We start from the raw sequence: 25,710 nt of genomic DNA on the forward strand, positions 1-25,710 counted from the left end.
GTTTTGCATGTGTGTGTGTTAGAACACCCTGTTTTCTGCTGTGTAAGCTTGGCCACTGGGAACAGAAGTTCCTCTGCTTGCCCGCTCTGCTGAAGTGTGGTTTATTTGCTTTCCATAGCTTCGTTCTCGCGGTAGAGGGAGCTCAGGCCCCGTCTGCTCCAGCAGCTGGGAACCGGCGTTGATCCTGCTTAAAGCGGGGCCAAAAGGCAGCTCCTGGGACAGGAACCTTCATCTGGTGACAGCTGACTCTTACCCAGCATTTATCAGTGGGGAAGTGAGGGCTTGGGCTAGTGGCAGGGCAGACTAATGCTGGAGGAAGCAGAGCTAGGGGCTGCAAAGTGACTGCTCGCTTCCAGTGGATGGACTTCAGTAGTGGCTATCATTTCTGGCTACCTTGGCCAAGGACAGCAACAAGCAGGGAGTGATTACACTGCAATTAAGGAGTTATTTTGTACTTCTGTATGATGGTGCTATAAAAATTGAGTAGCTTTGTATCTCCTCACAGAAGTTTGAAGCATTCCTAAAGACAGTAATACAAGCTTCTGAGAAAAAACCAGCCGCTGCAACCATTACATCCCACTCCTCTACAGGTGAGCCCTAAGGAAGAACTGGACAAAATGCAGAGCAAAACCAGCATCTACAAAAGAATTTAAAATTGAAGACATACAATGTGACGGATGTAGTGTTAGCAAGAAGCAGGTGGGAAAGCACAAATTTATTCCTTCCTTTAGCTGGGGGGGATCCCAAGCCTATTGGCATTACCTTGGCTAGCCCTGAGGCCTCATGCACCGGCAGTAGTGTTGGGGTGTACAGGTGCCATTTGTCCTCTTTGAAGTGGCTTGCAGAGCAGACTGGCAGTGACAACTTCAGAAGTGAAGGTTTGTCCTTGGGGAATTTAAAATGAGCATTGTAACATGAAGTGTTTGTCAGAGAAGCCATTCCTCCTCATGGAATTCTTAGAGATCTATGTCTATGAAATCCATTTCCTAATTCAATGGGCAGCTGGTGTAGGGCCAGATAAGTTCTTGTGTCTAATATCCTGCATCCAAAGATCTAAACAAAAAGATGATCTGTGCATCAGGTTATATAAAGGCCTCCTACTTGGCATTGACCTCATAAGCAACATACAGACAAAATGAGCTGTGTGGCAAGCCATCACCCCAACAACCAAGAGCCACCATTACACAAAGATGTCTTGCAGGGCCAGTACCAAGCTACAATGACCAGACCAAGACTTTTACAGTGGAATTACAGCTTCACTATGCAGATGACCCCCCAAATTAGTGTCCCTAGGTATGCACTTAACACAATTAAACTACTGTTTCCTACTAAACACGGAAACCTGCCAGGTAAGAGCAAACAAAGCTGCTTGTCAGGAGTGATGAACAAGCAATGACAGGCCCACCAGTGAGGAATAGGTAAGAAATATTTCCAAAAGTGTATGTATTGCCATATTCCATCCATTCTGAGCTGCAGCCAGCCAAATCCCCTCTAAATGAAAATAAAACCTAGACAATGAGTTGTCTGTAGATGCCACATGTTTATTAGTCCATTCTAAAAAAGGATTACAGCATCTTTATCTTGCTGTAGTACAGAATAAATAAAGCCATAAAAATAAAAACATGTGGTTAGATACTTCTGTACTGGTTCTACAAAGAGTTATATCTGCAAATAGAAAAATAAAAGAACCCTTGTTTATTCATGGCTCAGTGGTTATCAGAGAAGGATGAACCTGGAAAGAGACTGGGAGAGCTTCTCTTGAGCTTGACTACTTATTTGACACCTAGAAAACCAGGGCTAGACATGACCTTGTAATAAGGAAAGGTAACAAATCTAGAGTGCCCAATAAGTCCTCCTGGTTTGCTCTCCTCTCCTCTGAAAAACACATTTCCCAGTGGATATAAGGAAATCCTTTCCCTCGTGAGGCCAACCAAACAGTGGCCATGCAGACCTGGTAACCTAGTGAACAGCTGAAGTGAGAGATCATCAAAGGTAAAAAAAGAACCTGCCAGGTTTTGGGGAGGAGGACAACTGCTGCGTCTTGGCAAAGAGCTGACCTTGGCACCAAAGGCCTGAGACCGAGCTTGTTTTCTAGCTTCTCTTTTGTTAATTTAATGTCTGTCCTACTACTCCCAACTTCCCAGAGAGGTGGTGTCTGCTTTAAACTGCTGCTGAGCCATTCCATTCTGCATCAAATGGTCATATCAGCAAAAAACTGACCCGAAGGTCAATTGTGAAAATTGGATTTGTAGTCGTACTGCAGCGCACCTTTCATTCCCAGTCGGCTGAACAGAGGGCAGGCAAGGGGGCACAGGAACAGGAGACAACATTTCTTACTAAATGCTAGACAGGTAGAAGTGTGCAACATCTCTGTGCCAGAGGGAACTGAAAACAAGCAGTTGTGAGTAAAGTTCTTAATTACACACACACACAAGATACCTGACCTGAACCACACTGCAGTCTCTCCTGTCCCCAGTGCTGCTCAGATGTGAGTCATCGGCAGTGACAGAATCTGACTTGAGCCCATCTGCCACTCTCAGAGAATCCCGGCTCCTAAAATAGAGGTTTCCCAAAAGCTCTTTCCCATCTCTTTCCAAGTTCTGGTTTACATGGACACAGTGGTGCATAAAACAAAAGGTTCAGCTTTGGTCACTGCTGGGAAGCCTGCTGTGGGGTCACATCAGTTCAACGGCCTCATGTTCCCCATTTTCTTGCTGTACCATGCAGCCAACTTTGTTATTGAAGAGGCGAGACAGACTTCCCTTCTGAGAGCCCTGGCCCTGGGTAGACCTCTCCTTCTTCAAACGTCGCTTGTTTCTCTTGCATATTCCCCGGATGTCCCAAATCCTTAGCGTGCCGTCATGGGAAGCTGTGTAGAGCAACTCGTTGTGGATCTGGAACAATGGGGTCAACACTTAATACCAAACCATACAGCTCAGAATCAGCACAATCCAACTGTCAAAACTCAGAGCAAACACAGCTTCATCCCAACACTTGCAGCCTGATGGCTCATTGCAAGAGCCGGTATAAATTATCACGAAAGCTGCTGAAGTGGGATGAGCTATTACCAAGTGAGGACTCATTTCTCAGCCATTTCACAGAGCCATAAAATTTAAACAGCAAGAGTTATTTATAACCTAAACCCACTAGAAAAGCAATGGGGAACTAAACTCAGTGTCAGAGTAGGCTGTAGCTGGGAATTTCTATGCTGGTTTCAGACTGCTGGTTTTGAAGACAAAGCTTAAGGAGGCACCAAAATCGGCAGCAGTGAGCAGTGGGGGGGTTCAGGAAAGCTTTCCTTCCCCCTTGCCTTCTTCCTTTGCAGTAAGTCATGGGCACATTTCCTCCTTCAGCATTTGTTGTTCTTCCAAACCTGCAGTAATCTGACTTGAGTCCCTCCTGTAGTTTCATTTCCTTAATGAAACACTTAATGCTGTTGGTAACGTTTCCAGTTGCCTTCACTGTGCTCTAGAAGCAGTGTTGGTCTCCATCATCTTCCCCTTCCTGCGCTGGCCTGTCCACCGCGGGCGCCTGCAGTCTCCAGCAGTGGGCAGCAAGAGCCAGTATCCCACCAGCCGGCTGGCTTTCGGCAGCCGGAAGCAGCCCAGCCTCCTCATCCCTCAGCCACCCCTCACTAATGTACTAAGGCTCACATTCAGGTCGCCACTTCTCAGAGGCTGAGCAATACCGTGCCCAGGGTGTTAGAAGGATAATGCTATTTATTATTCTGCTTGGATAAGGCAGAAACTTCTTTTCCCCCTAAAGCACTGCAAACACTTATCAGTGTCTTGTAACGGGAGGGGTCTCGTGAGGCCGGAGTCCATTCTCTGCCCCTACACAAGATCAGTTACGTCTGTCTCATTTCTTACATTTGCTTGTCTAACCTGACCTGGAAAACCTCAATCACAGACATAGGGCTGTCTCTGGAGGCTCAGTGTGTGGTTTCATTTATCCTTATTATTATCAAGTTTTTCTAAAACTGCATGAGGAATATTCAAGTCTGCTACATTTCATCTTACCCTAGAATAACATCCAATCCCCAACACGCAGAACAGCTGGCCACACCAATTCCCGCAAAACAACCAAGGCAGCAATCGGAAGTGTGAAATCCCAGCAAAGAAACCCCTTCCCAACCTGGATGCAGTTAATGATGAACTTGTGTCCTCGGAAGATCTTCTGCAGGACACCACTCTTGGAATTGAAAGCTCTTGCACAGGCATCGCCGCTTCCCGTGAACACTGCAACGCAACCACACAACACAGCACATGGCCAGACGTGAGCAGCCACATATGGTCAGTTCATGCAAGTTCAACAACATACCTAAAACTAGTTCACAAAGGAAGCCAACATAGCGTTCTTAGGCTTGATTCTCTTCTCATTACAGCAAGTTCAGCTCATTTTCATTTTGCTGAGCCCAGCATGCTTGTTTTCATTGTATTTTTCAAAACACTCAACTGCCTTATGCCTGAAGTTCCTACACATTTCGGTTTCTGCATTTCTCTTCCACTTATATCTCCCTACCTAAACATGCTTCAATAATTCTAAGCAGGCAATTTAACTCCAGCCTAGTTTTAAGGATTTCCACGAAGCCTTCTGTTTGTTTTACCATAGTTATTTCCAGGTTTCTATCCAGTACTACAGTACCTTCATTACTTCTACCGCAGCAGAAGCATCTGTACAGCAAAGCTGCAAACCACAGGAACAGCATCTCCCCCTCTCACACTAACAATACGAATTTGGCTTAAGCTTCATTAAAACATACTGTGTTTCTTCCCCCTTTCAAACAAAAGCTTACTACTAGTAGGCAGGGCCATTTCTGTTGAAACACCACAGTTAAATCTGTCCTCAGAGGTGAGTGGCATGTGTAGGCAGCTTTACAAAGAAGCTTTATAAATTCTTTGAGCGTGGTAGATTTTTTCCACTAAATCCTGTAGCTTAGGATCTCTGCAAGCAGTAGAGCCTTTAAGTGATTCAAGGCCCAGGCTATAATCTCTATTTCAGCATGGCACCAAATTATTTAAAGGTTTTGGCTATAACTCTACGTGCTATGTTGTGCATGTGCTACAAGGGGGTGAGGGTTAAGTAGATTAAGCATGACCAGGGATTTGGGCTGTTCATCAGGTTTCCCTACAGAGTCTTAACATGTTCAAAGAACAATTTCTCAATACTTCAGGATCTTCACGAGATCCCCAGAATCTCTGCATCCAGAAACTGTAAGGCAGTGTTAAATATTTAGATTTTAATCTTAGCAATATGTCCAAAAAGGAGCATATTTATGTTTAAGGGTTACAAACTGTCTTCATAAACACTTTCCTTCACTTAACCCAAACTCCTCAAGTTTATCTAGAGATAAATATTTTAGAACTGCAAAAAGCAATGTATTTGCTGCTCCCTGCATTTCATGCCTTTGCAAAAGCATGGAAAGGTTTCTACAAAACTGAAGTGCTTGAAGACAACAGTTTCCTTGTCGTTTGGAGGAAGTGAGGCACTGGAGTCCTAAAGAGAGGTGAAGAAGTTACCACAGCAGTAAATTCAGGACTACAACAAGAGACGAGAGAACAGGCCACCTACTGCCACCAGCTTTCCAACTTCAAATTAAACAGCAGGAGGCTGGGTACTTCCTGCATACACCTTCAAGAAGCATCTGGATGTGGAAAATCAGTATCATTTTATATGGGCCACTATAAATTCAGTTGCCAACACAATCCTGAAAAAGCATCGTGTCCCATTCTGCTTATGAGTAACAACAATGTAAAGCAGGGAACAAGGTACAGGTATTTTTTTTCCCCAGGGAATGGGAATCCCTTATTATGATTACACACATGCAGAGAGTAGGAACCAATTGAGAGCTGTTTCCACTATGCAGCTATCAGTTTACTTTAGCTATTGCTACCAGGATTTTGCTTTTGAAAGACATCCTTTATGTCTCTTGAACTGTCACACTGAACTCTACATTTAGGAAGTCTCTTTGCACCTCTGAGTTTCAAAGGAGAGCTGTTGATCTAACCTAGATTTAGCATTTAAATATATGCTTATATATACACCACCTGTGAAACAAACAAATAACCAAAACATAAAATCAACAACTGATTCTTCTTTTTACTTAAATTTCATGGACCCCTGGGAGGGAGAAAAGGTTTTAAATGTTCCCTTGGAAGTTTTGCAACATGAAAAAATATAAGCCGCATTAAATTTTAAATGACTGTGCACATTCTGTAGGAGAGTATCAACATAATATCATTAAGTAAATCAGATTGAGAATCAGCTTTAATATTCCCCATGCTATTAATTACGCAAGCAGACTGAAGAGAGCCACTAGAACCACATTCTGATGATTTAAAGCTTAGTTCTCAGATCTGTCTGGACTCCCTGTATAAATCCATTCTGGAAACACGCATTTATTTTTAACTCTTATTCTTCTACTCTATTTTCTTGTTTAGACTGTAAGCTCTTTGGGGCAATAAGCTTTTGGGTCCTGATCAGATAGCAAGCAACAGAATTAAGATCTTCTAACAGAAAGTCACCACTTCTCAGCTGAGATTCTTTGCATGGTCTTGCACTGGTGCAAATGCAAGATAAACCCTAACAAACACCATTTAGATTGAAGTATTTTTAAGAGAAAGAATGGACACACGGTGCTGATCTGTCTGTCCCAGGAGAACAGCTAGAAGTTTAAGCTACGCTAGCTCCAACATTTGGTATCCAGTGAACATGTCTTTATAATTCTAATTGAAACAAAACTATTAGATACTATGTTAATAAGGGATCAATGTACCACAATAATACAATCATAGTATATAAATTAATTTTTAAGTGGAGATTTCCTCTTTCGAGAATTAAAATACATTTAAATTCTATTTAGACATTTTTTCCTACCCTTCAAAAGTGGAACAATTCAATTCTCCCTGTTTGACACTTACAGTATTTTTCCATTTAACTTAAAATGAGCTCTTAAATAACCCTGTGAACACTGGTATCACACTATCAGGATGTTCTTCACAGGTCTGAGACTAAATGTAGCAATATTGCCTGCATTTTGAGAAAGAAAAAAAGGAGTGTTATGGAAAATAAGGTATGTGTACGACAGGGACAGGGTGGTAAGACGAGGGGGAAGAGAGAGAACTGCAGAGTTGATGGGGTGGCATCAGATAATGGAACTTTTGTTTAAGCCTAAACTTTCTTTTTGATGGTTTTAGAGAGTCTGGTCAAGTCTATACTGGTTGCATGAGAAGCAGGATCAACACTGAGAAAATGCAGCTCCAGAGGGCTCATTAATGAAGGACCCAGTCTCCATCTCCTACCCAAACATTGAGATTCCTCACTGGGTCAGGCCAACACCAGCTTAGCACAGTTATCTTGCCTTTGGGCACTCCTGATGAATTCAGATTTTTGTTTTGTATCTTTATAATAAAAAAGGGGAATACCACACACACAAAATAATTAGCATTTTGCCTATCAGTGTTCATCCTGGATTAAAATTTCTGGTTCATTTCCTCAGTCCTACCTGCCTGCATCTTTGATCAACAACAACTTCAGGGTGCAGTGTAAACTCAGACCTCCTCCCCTTCCATTTCAGCCTTTTAGCCAGCTGCAAAAGCTGAAATCAGCAGAAATTATAACCTGCAGGTAGGGGAGAGTGGGGTAGTTCTGCAATATAGGTGAGGAGAACTGAAATTAACTGTAAATTAGGATTAACTGTTTCAATGGAGAAAAGTAGTGCTGTAGGTCTAATGCTCAAAGAATGGTCAAAAAACGCTTCCTGATTAAAATCCAAATCTACCTATGGGCTTGGTTACATGTTAACTTTCCAAACATAATTAATTTTCCAAACATAATTCAGTTACTGGTTTATACATGTGGTCGGTCAACCATGCCAAGCATAGGGCTAGACAACTGCCATTGAACTGTAATCTGTCAGTGCAGTTACAATGCTCTTCCAATGTGCATCATCTTGCATTTGTCAGTCATTTAGCACCATCACAGTGATGATCTGCTAAACAAAGATACCACAGCCCAAATAGCAACCATTCATCTGATGTTACACTTTCACTTCAGAGCTGGAGTACGGAAACTGAAATCAGGCATTGCCATCCTGGTTATCCTGAAGAAGTCCTTGTTTGGAAAGCAAACAAAGGCACATCAGGTTTAACACCAGTGGCAGGGCAAGACCAGAATGACACACAGAGAGGTTCAAGACTGATACAAACAGAGGTGCAGTCTTGCAACCCAAACCCGAAAAAGGATAGATGATATGGAGAAGGAAAGCCAGCCAAGGGAGGGATTTAAAGAGGTAGGTTTCATGGTCAGAACATACTCTTATGTCAACAATAGACAGTTATGTGCAGATACCACTATAACAGGAGTACTGGAAGTAGGAGAACAGAGTCTCAAGCATTAGTAAGGCAAGTAATGCTTGGCTACTGCAGAAAGGTGATTTGGGGAACAGGCACGTGAAAGAGGACAGGTAATGGGAAAAGAACTTGTGGGAAAATAGTCTAGGACATGGTCAGAGTCTGAACAGGAAGCGTAACTGTTGGAAAGAAGCAGTGAGCATCTGAGATGTGATTCTTGTTTAGGAGAGTCAATTACATCTTACCTAGAAGGGAGGAGAGGCAGGCATAGGGCTGCACATCCAGCAGCAGCACTTGCTGTGCCCAAGCACGAAGCAGATTGACAGACATCAGACAGACAGACTAGGGAGGTTAAAACATGGCTATATATATATATATGTGGTTATATGGCTATACATATATGTGGTTTATATATATATATATATATCCACAGACAGCTCAGAATTTAGGCCACTTCCCTTGGTAACAGAAATAAAGTAACTGCCTCTTCGTTTGCTAGAAAAGAGAGGTAGAAAATAAAGGGAAGATCTAAGCTTCCTGCATGGAGGAGTGCTGATACTGTTGATACTGAACATAAACCTACTGGAGCTGAAAAAAGCAACAATTTCACAGGCCATCAAAATTACAGCATTCTCTATTATCAACTTCTGATCACAGACAAACATTGAGAAGGGGATTGCTGAACATAGGAAAGGCAACTTACAGATCCCAGCGTGGTATTTCAAAGTGCTAACGCTGTGTTTGTGAGCCTTGTACGTTTGGATTCGCTCCCCAGTGTCTACTAACCAGCATTTCACTGTCCTGTCCGCGCTTCCTGAATACAAGTGCCGATTCACTAGCTGAAGGGAAGAGAAAAAAAACATCAGCAATAGTCTTTCAGGCATGTTCATGAGGGAACTGCACTGAAGTGACTGATTCGAAATCATGGTTTCCAACCCAACAGCCTGTTACAAAGAGCAACAACTGCACCCTGAAACAGAGGGATGGTGAGCAAAAGCAAGCTTGCGTTCTTCAAAATTGCATCTCCCATTGACTTCTGGGCCTTACAAACCACTCCCACATTTCAGAAGATAAAAAATTAGCCCATCTGCTGGTGTAAGCAGGCAGGATTTCAGTGAGCTTAAAAATGCTAACCCTACTTCCATAAGCAGTTACATTAATACAGCCTCAAAAAAAACCCCAGCAGTGTAGGTTCTGCAAAGCATTTTTGACAAGAACTTTTATCAGTTTTTGAGTTTCAATTACAACCAAGATTTTAGAACAATTTTGAATAGAAAAAAAAGAAATAAATTAAAAATTAAATCCTACACGACATAAACCAGGGTTTAACATTATCACTCTGCACCAGGTCAGTATTTGGAAACACTAACTCTTCCCTGAAGCTTTTGGGTATCTGTATTTCCCCAAGTCTTTTCAGACTGTGTTACCGAATGATTAAATAATTAACCATTCTTAGAGAGTTTTTAAACACCTTCAACCAGGTTGTCTTCTGCTGTTTGTTTAGTACAACTCTGCCTATAAATCCCAAGAAAGAACAGTGCCTCATCACACTAAGTCGTCCCGCGCACTGTGTGAACTCACTAGCGGCGGAGGTTGGCTTTTATTCCACACAGACATGACAAAGAATGACATAAGGGAGGACTGCAGTTGAGAAACCGAGATAGAGAGAAAATAACCAACCTGTGCAAGACTATAAAACTAACCAGCACACAGTAACAAACCGCCCAAAGCCTGGCAGCTCAGCAGGGAAACTCTCCACAGTGCAGGGAAAAATCTTGGATTCTATGTCCATCTAATGAAAATGAACTAACGGTTTTACCAGCCATCATCACGTACAGCTCTGACTGCACACTCCTCCAAGCGGAGGACTGGCCCAACACCTGCTCTCCAAAGGCAGTGCAATGAAGGCAGCCAGCCATCGCACACACTCACAGCAATCCACAGGCTGTAGTTCAAGGTGGATTTCATGGAGCTGCAGCAATCTCTGTACCAAAAGGACGGAGAGGCAGGAGGGAGAACCCTGTGTCTGCTCCCCCCCGGCACACAGATCAGAAGGTTTAAATGACCAGCAGAGCACTAATCCCTGATGTTTTTCAGGTATCTCCAAGAGACCAACTGCAGAACAAATGACAAATCAACTTGACATGGGTCATGCCACTGATAAAGCCAGCAGTACTTTGAAATGCCACATCCTATTACTTTTAAGCTGTTTTAACAATGGCATTAATACTACATCTCAATAAGGAAAGAGCAGGAATGACCAGTAGACAGTTGACCTGAGGAAGGTGATGTGACTTTTAATTCTCAGGCTCAACCTGAATGGGTATGAAGAGCATTGTCACACTGCACCTGCTACATGGAAGAGAGTGCTTTGAGTGGAGATCCTGCTGTGTTGTTCTCAGCCAAGTCATTGCATTTCTTTCTCAGACATCTTATTAGCACCATCAACCCACCCCCAAACAAGGTATAAGTATAAAAATGTGTTAAATGACATGGGCTTACTCAGGTAATTTACAGCACCAGGATCTTAAGATCCATGGAATCACCAAATGGTTTGGCTTGGAAGGGACCTTCAGGATCATCCAGTTCCAACCCTCTGCCACAGACAGGGACACCTTCCACTAGATCAAGTTGCTCAAAGCCCCATCCAGCCTGGCCTTGGATGCTTCCAGGATGGGACAGCCACAACTTCTCGAGGCAACCTGTTCCAGTGCCTCTGCACCCTCATAGTAAAGAACAACTTCTTAAATATATAATCTAAATCTACCTTCTTCAGTTTAAAGCCATTTCCCCTTGTCCTATCCCTACATGCCCTTGTAAAAAGTCCCTCTCCAGATTTTCTGTAGGCCCCTTTAGGCGCTGGAAGCTGCTCTAAGGTCTCCTTGGAGCCTTCTCTTCTCCATGCTGAAACCCAGCTCTCTCACCCTGTCTTCATAGGAGAGGTGCTCCAGTCCTCTGAGCATCTTCATGGCCTCCTCTGGACTCACTCCAACAGGTCTACGTCCTTCTTCTGTTGGGACACAGTACTGCAGGTCTCATGAGAGTAGAGGGGAAGAATCCCCTCCCTCAACCTGCTGGTCACACTCCTTTTGATGCGGCTCAGGATATGGTTGGCTTTCCAATGCGCAGTCAGAAACATGGCAAGATGGCTGGAACAGCAAATATCTTACATTCAAAGCCTCTGTGCTACCCAGGTTGCCCCATGATATACTTTTATGCACTTTCCTCCCTCTCACCAGTTTAAGCAGGCAAAGGATTCTCAGCCTTGCATGGAAACAGAATTACTAACAGGTTAAACAATCTACTGGATGCCACAGACTAAGCCTGCAGCACAGCCAACAGCAAAACCCAGTACAAGCTCTGACTGTCACATAGCCTCTCATCACCATGGCATTTTTAAAATCTAGCGCACGAAACAGCTATTAGTGGAGAAAGCCATCAAGAGCTATCAGCTCAGGCTGAAGCTGCAAATCAGATGTGCCTTTAGTGATAAGATGCAGGCATCATCTCACCTAAATCGATGCAGATACAGCTAAGATAGACCCCTTAAAGTCACTGCAGTCTAGAGCACAACTTGTCTCATCCTGAAGCAGATGTCTGAAACAGATCATGCCTTAAAACTTGCTGTTTCCCCCGACAAGGGCAACCTTCTCAGCTGTAGCCATCTATACCAATAAAGGTGAGATGACTCCTCCTTCACTTGACTAAAGATAGTCTAGTTTATAACTCCAGCCTAAGCTACAGCACTTCAGATATCTATCTTTAATCAAAAAAATAACATGCACTGTTTGCCTAGCCAAAGCACCTTACAAGCAAACCCCACCCTCTGTGTAATATAAAGTAAATACCTTCCCTACTTTATAGATGGAGAACCACCATATAGCACAACTGAAGTCCATCCAAAAAAGGACTTGAAATTTCCAGCATCCTAACTTTTGACTGCCCAAATCCTAGAGTGCAGCCCTGATCTGGGAGGCTGATCCAGACTCCAATCATCCCTTTCAACAACAACCGTCCTTTTCAACATTATGTGCTTCAGGGTAGTTATGACAAGCAACAGTGCATCCCTGCATGAATACAACTAGTATCCCTGGAACTGGTCAAGAGAGCGTATGAAAACCAGATGGGATTCTGTCTGAGATGAGCAAGACAGAGGCACTAATCCAATCTCACCCATGTCAAACCAGTACTTTTACTCCAGAGCCTTTGTCCAGAGTTTGCCAAAGGATACAGACATGTTGCCAAACAATACAGACATGGCAGCCTTGGTTCCAACTCACCATGGCTGGATACACTGTGCAAATGCCCTTGTGCTGGCTGGGCACAAGCCACCTTTGCTGTGGGAGCAGTGGAGGTCCCAGGGGCAGCCACCAGCACAGGTCCTTGACTTGTGTAATCATTTTTCTTAAGTCATGGCTATATTGAAAACTATCTAAAAAGCCCACAAAAGAGGGACTGTAGCACAGTTCCCCTGCCCACTTCCAGACGGGTCCCCAAAGCACTGATTTCTAGTTAGGTCACCTGCTGCTGGATCTCCCTATAGGACTCTTGCTAACCTCCTTATACCAGTTTGGCTTCTCCTGTCCAGCAGTGATAGGATTCTCCAGATGGGTTCAAGTCTCCTCAGCCTGAAGAGGACATTTAATCCAGGTCTGCTAGGCCTGTTAGACTACTGGTCAAAATGATATGATATGTTCCTTGGGTTAAACATCCCCACTGACACGTTAGGCTCAGCAGATCTGTCCCCTCTCGGGAGCTGGACAAAGTATACTGATTTCTTCACCAAAATGCACTATCATGCTGCAGCTCCAGTGGGAGCCAAGCCTCCCCACTGCCATGACTGGCACCCATTTTTGCCTATGGACATCCAGGCACATCCATTTTCAGCAAATACTTGTGGGCTAGATCCCCAGGTCCATAACTACTGGGCTTTTCTAGCCCAAAGTCTCTCAACCTTTACCTAATTCTCTAGGTTCCAGTCCTATTCTTACTAAATAATTTTATCATAATTTAGCAGGAAAAATGTAAAATGTCTCTCAATAGATTTTTGCATATACATACACAAGTCTGTCAAGTCTTGGTTTAAAAATGATCAGTACAAACAGCTACATATTCCAATCTGCAATGGCCTGGAGAAGTGATGATATTTTCAAAGCTGTATTTTCCTTGGCTGGCTCTTGGGCATTTTGTTCACTTTGGCTAACTGCCCAACAAAGCTCCTGACAAGGAAAAGCATGGCAAGGCAAGGACACCTGTAGCAGAGCAGACAACACAGAACAGATTTGTAGCTCAGATACTAGCGAGCTGAGTGGACATTTCAAACCCAAGTAGCTTCAAAAGAACTAAAAACCTGATGACAGTCAGATGTTCTCTTCTAAAGCCTCGGCGAGACAGCGAAAAACCACTGCATTGGTATCTGGAATCCTGGACTGTTAATTTTTCTCACTACTCTGAGGGACTTTGCTTTGAACCAGATAAAACATTGAGACATGTGAACGGAGCAAATCTGTCTTAATCCTCAGGCCAAAGTACCAGAGATGTTCTATTCCGTGAAGTTCAGTCAGACTGCTTGTGAGTAGCAAAGTAACAGCAGTAGCAAAATACAGGTTGTAAACACTGAAGTAGTTACAGGTTTCACTATTAAAAATTGCTAGTTTTACGCACCCCTGACCTTGGTTGTAGCCACCAGACACACCACAGTTTGAATAAAACAAAATAAAACAAAAACAACACCTAGGGTTGGTCTCTCAAGACAATCACAATCCTATTGCTCCACAACCTTGGCTGAACTCAGCATATGCAGCAGCTTAAGACCATTGCTACCTGTAGAAGTGCCAAATATATCTGCAAAAGAGCTGTTTAGTGGGTATTTCAACCTTATAGGAATAGACTTTCCTAATTAACCTTAACTATAAGAAACAATTTAACCCTCCAAGGAGAGGCAATTGGCTCTCCAGATTTGGACACCGCCTCTTTCTGAAGGTCACTGCACTCAGACTGGCTCCCAGGAACTTCATGATGAGTTCACATCAGTAACCACGTGTCCCATTACCAGTGTATTCTTCACATGGGGGTCAGTATTCCCACAGCCTGCCAGCTGGGTCCTCTGTTCGCAACCACTTCTAAGTTAAAAATCACCAACTTGGACCAAACTCAAGTTACAACTATGTAAGCCTTCAGTCGAGTTAGACTTTCAGGATCCCATTCAAACCACATTCATTTTAACGAGCTAACGAACTCCCTGTGGGCAAGAAATTGGTTATTTTCCTGAGATTCCATCTAGAATGAGCTCTCTGGCCTGGCTGTTAAGAGAACATTTCTCAGCTTTTTTACTGCAGTGCAAAGTAATGGTCCTAGAAGCATGCTTCTTTTCTACAGGTGGTGTACACATTCGTATTCCTCTAATTCAGCTTCATCCTCTGATGAATTATGCAACAAATACAAACACAAATTGCAAAAAAATAATTTGATTTATTTTAATGCACTTCATTTAATCGGTGTGAAAAAAATTCTGTCCCTGTGATCACAACAGTTAAACATATAAATGGAGTTCATGCAACGGCTTTGTTCAAAGCATTCTTTTCTTCTAGCCAGCTTTAAAAGGCAGCTAAAGGGAATGGTCCAAACAAAGGATCTTTCGCAGGAAAACCAGAAGCAAGTCCTTTGCCCACTCATGTTCATTTAAAACTCCTTTTGCAAGAAAGGAGTTTTCTTGTATGAATGTTTGCTATAGGATCCAAGCTAAATTCCAAGCCGGATCATTTCTCTCTGCCAGCTTTTGGCAGCACAATTTTGATAAATACTCAAGAGGCAGAACAATCCTTGTGAATAGTCTGCAAAGCTACTTTGGAGACATTTAGAAAAACATACACAAGTAAATATTTAAGTCAGGGTTATTCAGCCTATTGCAGGCAGCCACGTTAATGAAAATGCATGTTTGATATTAATTGCAAATATTGGTCTTTAGCCAGGCCTGAAATTTTTAAGTGGAAGAATTAGCATGAGCTGTGTAATTATACTCAGCCCACCCTTACTTTTCCCCATCGCTTCTTCTAAAATCTCATTATTGGCTCTTATGTGAAGAGGGAGCACTCGAAACAGCTGCTGTCCCTTGCCTGCCAAGCTGTCAGTGCACTGCAAGAGATGCGTTCTGGCTGCTCCACCCCTAGTTACCTTGCCTGACAATGACAGTGAAGTAACCGAGGCTGCCTAAGCACCTAGCACACACATGATTCCCACTGCAGACAGAAAGTCTCCTGGCAAAAACCTTTTGTCAGTCTAATCTAGGTAGTGGAAGGAAGAAAAGAGCAGCATTAGAATAAATTGGTACCTGCAGCAGAAACTACTTTGGTAGCAGACCACATGCAGCTGGTAAATCACCTCAACAGATTTGACCCCAGGGACCGCAGGACAAGACATGGGGAATATCAGAACAGCTCACCCTTTTCCCTCCACTGTGCAGGACCACCCAGGACAGGGGAAAAGTGAATGGAAAAAGCTCACCAACACTTTCTGTTCTGCCATGCTAGATAAAGAGTTGCTTTCAGGTTGCTCTTAACTTACGCCAGCTGGCAACATCACCTAAAGCATCTTAAAGCAAGTGAGAAATGCTCAAAATCCAAACACCCCTGTGGCATCACCCCTCTGCTTTTCACACACCAGCACTGCAGGAAGCAAGGTGGGAAACATGGGAGTGCTTTATGGATGTCTACCCAGAAAAGCTCCTTCAAGATGCTCCAGGAATTTCCATTCACTGCTACAGCGACACTATTGGTATTTACTGGAAAGTAATGGGAGATGACTGGAACAGTCCAGACCTAATTTGCAGCAGTTTAGAACATCCCTGGGGCATTCCTGTTAGGAACAGTTCTTTTTAAAGTTGGGAAAAATATGGTCTCAATATCGAAATTTTTCCTGATTTGTGTCCAGGATAAGAGATCACATTGAGCATTTCTCAAACTTTTGGAAAGGTCACCCTCCCTGAGGGATCTTTATTTGAATACAGAAAATGAAAATAAGTCTTTATTTTTTTCCTTTATTCTCTCCACAAAAGCATTACACCACCCAGAGAACAGGTAACTACCATTAATTGCTGGTACCAACTCAGCTCTTCCAGGACAAGGGAGTGAAAATCCCCTTGATGTAATTAGCAGCTCACTTCTGCCCTGCAGAAAATGAACTACTGTCAACAATTAAAACTGTCTGCTGGCTGCGGTGAGCACTCACAACTACCCCCAAGTCCTTCCTGACCCACAGTTTGAAAACTACTATCCCAGCTCACTGTCACAGATTGGACCACTGTCACTACGAAGCCCTAGGCAAAGAAAAAAAGGCTCCAAGAGCTTTTTGAGAAGAAAACAAAAGTAAAACAACCCAAACACCTCTATTTAGGAAGTTTCCCTTCTGTTCTAACATCTTTGTATGGATTCTGGTGATTGCCCCCTTTCTAAAAGAATGAAAATACCACGTGGGCTGTGCTGAGAGGCAGCCAAGTGGAACAGAAGGACTAGTGTTGAACCCAGTAAGGAAGAGGGAGGAATTAGGAAAGATCGACAGCCTAAAGCTATTCAACAGCAGTACAGTGACTGCTTAAGCTGGGGTAAGTTTTAGAGGCCTAGAAACTAAATGCTCTCTGTGGGGGCAGTACGTATCTCAGCTGGACTCTTCTAGCCTCAAACATCAACTGGTGATGAGAGAAGTGAGGGGCTACCCGTTACTCACAGCTAGAAGAAGATTTGGCCAGGACTGTTGCCAACACAGTCCTGGCAGCAGTAGTCTTGTGTACTTTGAATTCTTCAGGTTTTCCAAATAGATGTATTGCTTTTGCTTTTCCTCTCCCCTACAAGAAGTTCTGTTTGTTTAAATCCATTGTTTAACACTGTGCTCACAAGCAGAGAAGCACTGCTCATTCTTGAGCATTCAAAGAGTGTAATTGAATTTCCCAGGCTTCTGAGAGAGGGTCAAGCCAGTTTTGTGTAACAATTTTAGAAAGAACCCAATTAAATTAAAGCAAGCTCTTTTGTTGCCAATCTGTGCCTTGGAGAAGGGTTACAATTAAACAACAAAACATAGCGTGAAACTAAGAACAGCAACAGATTTGATTTACTTGAGCATCCTCAAAATACATTACCACAATATCATAAAAACAAGCTTTAACACTGAGAATTTACCCAAGCAAGACAAACATTACCCCAGGGCAACATGATTTTGTGTGGCTTTTTTTCCTCTTTCTAAAAACAAAGGAAAATAGAATTCCTTCAGTACTATCAGTTTTTTAGATTCTTAGTGTCCGCTGTGTCTTACCTTCTTTAGAAACAAAGGCAACATTTATTAAACAGTTATTAAAAACACACACCGTAGCCTCTGTAAAGGAAAAGCACTTAGGGATGACAAACACAAACAAGGAGAGTAGCGAGAAAAACTATCGGCATTAACTTCAGACAGGCACATACATTTACAAACATTTCAGGTTTGCTGACCTGAAACTAAGTTATAAACCACCATATATCTTCTTCAAATCCACCATTAGCATTTTCTGGTGGATAATGGAGTGTATAGGACAAGTGCTTGTGCAATTGTTCCCCTTTTCCTTCATTTACCTAACTTCCTCCTCTCCTCTGCAACATTAACAAACCTGGCAGCATTCACCAGTAAAATACTGCAAACAGAAAAACAGAGTATAGTTTTTCAGGTCACATTAAATTTTTTCCTCTCTCTCCTCCATCATTTCCTGATTTCTCTTCCCCTTGCTCTACTTCTCTTTTCCATTTTCCTTGCCTGTTTTCTTTCCTTGGCCACCTTTTTCTTCCTTTCTTTTCTTAAATTATGTCTGTGTTTTTTAAAGCAGGATTTCTTTCAGCTTTATGCTTTCCTATTATCTTTCACCCACAAATCTGGGTTGGGCTTTGGTTTGGTTTTGGCTTTGTCTTTTTTTGGTTTGGTTTTGGTTTTGTCTTTTTTTTTAAGTTATCTTATTTACTGATTTTTTTTCCGCCCTCCCCTCTAAGTTACCTAACCCTGTGTTTGTTTACTTGCTCAGGTTATTTTTCTTCAAAGTCTGGTGATCCTGTTACACAATCCTACTCAGATGAACAATCCTCCCAGCAAACCTACTCATGAGTTTCAAGACCTAGGACATTTAAACAGATACTGAGCTACAAGTGAGACCAGGACAGATACTAGAAGCCAAGAGGATATCAGAAAGTGTTTCAGGGAAACAGGATTTGTCTTAAGACCACAGAGCACTATTATTTTGTTACTACATGAATGTTTAAGCTTACGATTTATAACCTGTCTCGGAAGAGCTGCTTTACAAATGAAAAGACAACTAAGACCCACAGGAGTTAGGATATGGATACCCCCCCACCACTTCAAACAGCTCTTGAAGAAGACTCTGTTCTTACCTCTAGGCAAATTACTGATCCTTGATGCTCTTTGAACACCTTCAACTGCTCACCAGTGACAATATTCCAAGTTCGAATGGTATAATCCGTGCTGCCAGAAAACAGCTCCCTGTTTGGTGCGTCAAGTATAAGGCATAAGACAGCCCCAGTGTGTCCCAGCAGAGTCTGGTAACAGCGCCCGCTGGACACCCACCAGACCTTAACAGTGCAGTCTGTGCTACCTGTCACCAGGAGGTCTCTGCTTACTTTCTCCTCCTCCTCCTCTTCCTCCTCCTCTTCTTCAAGAACATCCCTGGAGGAATAGTGGGCTAGAGTCAGGACACAGTTCCGATGGCCCCGGAATTCCTGGATTTGTTTCTCCTTGTCCACACTCCAACAGCGGGCCGTCCTGTCATAGGAGCCACTAAAGAGATAGTCTTTGGCAACCAGGATCCTGAAGAAAAAAAAAAAAGAGAAGTTTGCATGTATGAACATATAATTCTTTTTACATGACCTCTTTTTGTCACAATTTCAATGCCAAGCATCCTGAAGTTAGAAACAGTAGCATGATCACAACATATATAATCCCAATTCAGTGTCACTGTTTCATACACATAATTTATGAACTTTTTTGTTGTAGAAAACTGTAGAAAAGTAGAAACTTCCCTGTTTCTGCTTTTAAAATTAAGATTTAAAATTATTCTGGTACATTGATGCAGACATCTTTACACTATAGCACTGTAGCTTTGGGCATTTGTGCTCTTCCAAAATCTTTTCCGGCAGGACTATTATGTACTTTTTATAAGTTACATATACTAGCTAAGAGTTCGTTGTGTTGGGGTTTTTTTGTTTGGTTGAGTTTTTTTAAATTCATTCTTGATAATTATTTATTAGTATTTCTTTACAAATCATTATTTATAAACTGGCCTATGAAAATAGCTTGGAATTAAAATAAAAACAAAACAAAACATTGCAGGAACCTGAACTGTAACTGACAGTGTGCAAAGAAAATCACCTTTCCATCATCAAACAGAGAGAGTGCAAGAAAAAAAATAAATACACACCTAACTTCACTTAGCCCAAGATCTCAAAAAAGGTAGAGCAAGAGCACTCCACTTGTTACATAACTGAAGAGCAAATCAGATCACAGCTCAAGGATTCAACTTACTGAGCCTCCAAAATAATGAGTTGTAGCTGCACGAACATGCAACAGAAAAATCTCTACAGTTCATATTCCCAAACCAGAGATAGTGAACATCACAACCTGTCATCTTTGTCAACTGAGTTTGGCCCTCTGAAACCTTTCAAACTGACAACAAAGTCATATGAATAGGGAACACATTTCCCATTTGCTGATTCAAGCAAAAAACCAGGCCAGTGCCAAAATACAGAGCCAGCCTTCCTAACTATTTACAGAATCCAGCTACACATCATATGTGTTTTGAGTTTAGTAAGGAACAAAAAACCCCATCCACCCACCAAAAAAGAAATGTAGAAAACCAGAAAAGAACAACCAATCTCTGACTGCTCTATCTGCCATTAATTAAATCCAGTCCAACTATTAAGAGGCACTTCAAATTGACTTGCTAATCAGTCACACACAATCAGTTTAATATTAAACTTCATTTGCACAAACAGGAATAGTAATTCCAGAAAAAGCCCTGACATTATCCCTCTTACTGACACACAAAGGCTTGACATGATGTTTTTAAATCTATTTATCAGAAGCATCTGTTATCAATTGAGTAATTTCTTCTGGAATTTCATTCCTAGCCTGAGATTCAATTCCCCTGCTGTGTGCCTTTCATTTCTCTCCTATCTGCTGTCTATGGATGTGTCAGCACTGTTGCTAGGAAAACTAATCATTACAGCACAGAACACATGTAGCATGAACTCAAAGGTTTACACAACCCATTTTATTAGTGTAGTAATGGAGAATTGCAGTGAAATGACAATATACATGATAACAGATTACAGGAACACAAGGGAAGAACTCCACAGAACCAACCTGTTCACAATTGATGTGTGTCCTCGGTAAATGGCCAGGCACTGACCTGTCATCACATCCCACTTTCGAATGGTATGATCTGCACTACATGTGAAGGCAGCTTCATTTTCTAAGTGGCAAAAGGTGATATAACTTTCATGTCCTAGGAATAACAAAGGAAATAAATTCAATCATGGTGCATGCAAGCAGGACAAACTAGTCAGGCTCTTCACCTTAACTAACAAAAACACAACAAACAAACAGACTGAAACTCCTGTTTTAAATGCACCACCATGTTCTTCACATTTAAGGATTTGTATAAAACACATTTTTAACTAACAGCAGAAAACTCTGCTTCACTGAGGTAAGGATTAAGTGAAAGAGTAAAACAGTACAGTTCCACCAATCAGGTAGACAGAACAGTATTATAAAACCATAATGATCTAAATTGACATCAGTGTAATAAAACTCAGACTACTGAAGTTTGAAACCAGTTAAAAATGGTTTATTTTATTAATAAAGAAATGCTTTTGCTTCCTTTTCCTGAAGTCAGGGGAAAAAAGGCTGCATTCCGACCCAGCCCATTGATTGTCAGGACACAAACAGCCCTAAATTAAAGCAGGAAACCATGAAAAAAGGAAGACATGAGACTCACCAGCAAGTTTAGTTTCATTGTCCAAGCAGAATGAAACACAACCAACCCACCAAAACAAATGTATCTGGTAAAGTCAGCCAATACTTTTCCCATCATGACTAATAACAACATGAATAAACCCCACAATTTTCAAAATATCAGTATACCTTAAGGCAATGACATAAAAAGAAAGAATAAGAGCACAATTTTTTATACAGCAGTCAGAATACATCGGGACTCTACAGTTACAACAAAAATAGACACAACTGCTACTCTAAAAACTTCAGGCTGAAAACCAGAGTAATGCTAGCGAAGAGAAATCAATATTACAACCTTAAGCTTTTGTTGTTGCTTAGCATGATGTGTAATTTTGCTACTTTATCATTAAATGCACAGCATTTAAAGATCACCTTAGGATGCAAGTCCCAGCTTTGTCCAAGATCTCCTGTGTGAAATTGTTGTTACCCATCTAATCACTGGGATAGTATTATCTTGCACTCTTCTGTTTTAGTTAGACTGTAAGCTTTCAAGATCAGAACTGTTTCCTCTTACGCATCTACCACAAGAGAGACCCAGACTTTGGTTGAAGATGGTGGGCCTTACTGTGATTTAAATAACACTATACTTTGAGGACAAAAGCAAAAATATAATGACAAATGTGATTAAAGAGACACAGATGGACAGAAAAAGATATTAGAAAACCAGAATCATGTTGTAGAATAAAGAGGTGGTAAAAAAACTGAGGGAAAGCCGACTGCCCAGTAAAACACTTCGTTTCACTGACCACAAGAAAGCAGATTCTACTACGACTCCAGTAGTTCAAAAGCAAACCAGAATCTACATTACAAACATTCATCTTGTTTCCCTTTAAGCAAATTCACCAGATGACGCAAATTTAAAAGATCACCAAGGCTTTAGGCAACCCTATATTCATCCTCACAATTTTGTGAAAACTTTTTGCAAAGCAGCTTAAGTGAGACAGGTTTCAATCACCAGGATTTTCCTGCCATCATCATATAATCCTGCTCTGAGAAGATCAAAAAAGTATCTTGGTTACTGATGCAAAGCCTGCCAGTCAGATTTTAAGCATCAGTAATACTCAGCCACACAAAGGATGCCAAAACCCTCTGTGGCAGACAAGGTCTGGTGCTGGTCTGGTCAAAAGCAGCCACTACAGAAGTCTCCTGGTTATGCTGTGGTGGAAGCTCGAAACCGTGTTATAGACACACGTTTATCAGTAATTATAGCTTGTACAATACACATTTACACAACAGCTCTGCGTGTGCATAACTATGAAACACATACAATTATCTGATTCAACTGACAGTTCACAAAACCATCCAGCCAACCTTCTTTAGAGTTTACACACCAAACATTAGCAGTACACAGGCCACATTCTGAATATTATCCAATGTATTTCTATTTCTAGTTAAAATTTAATTAGTGGTTCAAAGGGATTTCTAAGCCTAGAGCAAATGCAGTGAGTTTTTCAGGAGCCAGAACCATGGAAGGATGTGGAGAAAAAAAGACAATACTCTATAGTTAAAAACAAGCAAGAAACCAAACAAACAACAACTACAAAATCACAGCAATGTCATTTCTTCTTTGCCAGAAAAAAAGGATTAGAAATTCCAAATTTAAGAGATTTTTTGTGTTAAGAGAAAACAAGATGAGTGAGAATACAAACATTGTTAATTCACATCTGAGTCCTGCATGACTTCTTTCTACAAAGATTTTCTTTTTAAATTAGATGCTAGTCTAAGGATAAGAAGTTGTTCAAAATGCAAAAGCAATTTAAAATTAAAAAACAAAACAAAACAACAGCAATTAACACTTCTGTGTGTCAAATATGGGGAAAAAAGTAGTCTATTTAGTAAAGTTTCTTTTAGACTTCTGGGTCAAAAGGGTCTAAATAAAGATTGTCTGGAAAATGACATGATTAAAAGGAAAAGAAAAAATAGAAGAAAGGGAGTGAGACAATAACAAAAAAACCAGTATTTCATCAGGGTGTAAACCAGAGGGCTTCCAGAAAGAGACATTAAGTTGAACAACTGCTATGTTCCCCACCCTCAGACAAAAGGATCTATGCATTCAGTAGCAGTGGTAACCTGTTTGGGTTGAAACAGCTTCTGCTTTACATTACTGTAACAAATTCTCAAAAAACCCACAAAACAAAACAAGCATGATTTTGGCTGCCAGGCAGGCTGCAGGGACTGAAAGAGACCAGAACATGCTGTGTGGCCTGTGTCATGCTTTAGACTCAAAAGCTAGGTGAACAGAAGCTACTGTACCTTGGAAGTGGCCATGGCACTGGCTGTCGGCTGTGCTCCAGAGCCGCGCAGTGCCGTCCTCACTACCCGTGAGCAGGCGCTGCCCGTCCGGGCTCAGGCTCAGCCAGTTGATGCCTCCTTGGTGATCTGTGCAGACCTTCACGGCTGAGCCACTGTTCCCCATCCTGGTGGTCCCAGCAAAGCAGAGGTTGTGGGTCAGATCATAGGCACTGTGCAAGCCCCAGACCATGCTCTGGGCCTCCAGCTGTCTCCCACCGACCAACTTCAGCCATCACATCAATCCCGAAAACTCAGCAGGGTAGTTCGGAGTCCTGTACAGAGACACAAAGGAGGAAGAGGAGGGCACGTTAAATTATTTCATCTCCCCCGTGGATGCATCACTTTCTCAGTCAGTGTGTGCTGAAGCCATTGAACGCCTCTTTCTCCACAGGAACCGGAGCCCTACCGTGGAAGATGGCCCTGCAACCACGGGCTTACTGGTGCGCCTTCTCCATGGGCACTGAGGTACGCCCGGCCGCCAGGAGAGGACCCAGCCTGGACGGCGGCGGTACCGCTACCTGGTGCCCCGCTGAGGCTACCGGCACTGCTGCTTCTTCAGCAAGTTCAAGGCTAACTCGGGGCACGCTGAAGAGGCGACGCCTCCCAGAGAGGGAAGCCCAGCCCCAGGCGGCCCCCAACGCCCGAAGGGGCCGCCGGCCGCCTCCTCCGGCCGCCCCGGGATCACCTCAGCGGCCCCCCGCCCTCCCCGCCCCGGGCTGCCGCCATCCCTCCCACACGGCCCCCCCGCATCTCCGCCCTATGGCACTTACTCGCGGCCCCGGGGGGAGGCGCGGGGCTCGTCTCCGGCGGAACGATCCCGCACTTACCCTCTGGGGAGGGGGAACCTCTCCCGCCGAGGGGGCCGAAGCCAGCGCCAGGCCAAGCGCGGGATCCCACCGCCGCTGTCGCCCTCCGCCCTGCGGGGAGGCGGGAAGGGCTCCCCTCCGCCGCCGGGCCGAGGCGGGCGCCCTGCCGCCGCCGCCGTGCCCCCCTCAGGCCATCTCGGGGCGGTTCCTCACCCCCAGCGCCGGTCCTCCCTCCATTAGCTCCCCCTCCATGTTAGAGCCGCTTCTAAACGCGGCAGACCCCCTCCCCGGGGCGGGAAGCCGCGGCCTCCCCCCGCCCGCACCGCCGCCTGGGTGCTATCGCTCCCCGTGCCTTGTCCTGCCGGGAGGTGCCCTGCAGCTCTGCCCCTCCGGGACGGCCTCTCTCCACAGCAACCCCCCTTTTCGAGGGAAAGAGGCATCCCCCACCCCTCCCGCCGCCCGCCTCCCCGGGGCTGAAGCCGCCTTTACCTCGTTTCAGTCACCCGGCGGTGCAGGGGGAAGAGCTGAGGGGCGGGAGGGTCTCTCCCGGCTGGGGACCCTTCAACAACCGCACTACAACCGAAACAACCCGACAGCACTTCCACACCCGCAGCGGAGTCCCCGGGCTTCTCCTCGGGGGAGGCACCACTTCCTGCGGCACGTTTCGCCCCGCGGGCTACCCACCGGCCCCGCTGCCTCAGGGCACCCCGGCGGCTCCTCAGCGGGCAGCAGCGTTTCCTCCGCGGCTTCTCAGGCCGGTGCCTCCCGGGACACACATGCTTGTGCTGGGGGCTGGCTTTGAGGGAAGCCATCGCCTTTTGTTCCTTCTCTCGTCCCCCTCCCTGGGTGAACTCCCACCAAACTTCTCCTCAGCAGCTCCCCATCCACGGGAGCCCCAAACCCCCTCTCTCACTCTGCACCTACATGAAGATTTTTGGGCTGTTTCTTGTTAATGTGGCCCTTCTACCCAGGGTTCCCCATGAGCTGGGCTGGTGGCAGCTTTGTGCTGCCCCGAACTGCCTGACCAAGGGCTCCGACATGGCAGGGTGGAGCTGCTGCCTCGGGAGCTGTGCAAACCATGTGTCCCACCGTGGTGTAGTTTAATCTATAAATGATAAATCCACCAGGCAGAGAAAAGTGACATGGGGAGGCTGAGAGCCTCCAGCAAGGCAGCAGCAGGGTCCCATGTGGATCCCTTCGCCCTAAGAAATGGGGAGCTA

At 43.7% G+C, this 25,710-nt stretch overlaps 2 protein-coding genes across 2 annotated transcripts; one reads left to right on the forward strand and one right to left on the reverse strand.

The window, feature by feature from the left end:
• Positions 1 to 595: 595 nt before the first annotated feature.
• On the reverse strand, positions 596 to 24,594 carry WDR86 (WD repeat domain 86). Its single transcript, XM_030483213.1, has 7 exons — positions 24,512 to 24,594; positions 23,646 to 23,956; positions 20,742 to 20,883; positions 18,755 to 19,187; positions 9,055 to 9,190; positions 4,135 to 4,238; positions 596 to 2,894 (listed from the first exon to the last, which is right to left on the reverse strand). Exons 2-7 carry the CDS (start codon positions 23,872 to 23,874, stop codon positions 2,676 to 2,678), a joined length of 1,263 nt encoding a protein of 420 aa, XP_030339073.1. The 5' UTR covers positions 23,875 to 23,956; positions 24,512 to 24,594; the 3' UTR covers positions 596 to 2,675.
• On the forward strand, positions 24,099 to 25,292 carry LOC115606708 (proline-rich protein 2-like). The gene has a single exon (XM_030483115.1). The coding sequence runs from the start codon at positions 24,099 to 24,101 to the stop codon at positions 25,290 to 25,292; it is 1,194 nt and encodes a 397-aa protein (XP_030338975.1).
• Positions 25,293 to 25,710: the final 418 nt, after the last annotated feature.

The sequence above is a fragment of the Strigops habroptila genome, chromosome 1 (assembly GCF_004027225.2).
Source record: "Strigops habroptila isolate Jane chromosome 1, bStrHab1.2.pri, whole genome shotgun sequence".
Lineage (NCBI taxonomy): Eukaryota > Metazoa > Chordata > Aves > Psittaciformes > Psittacidae > Strigops > Strigops habroptila.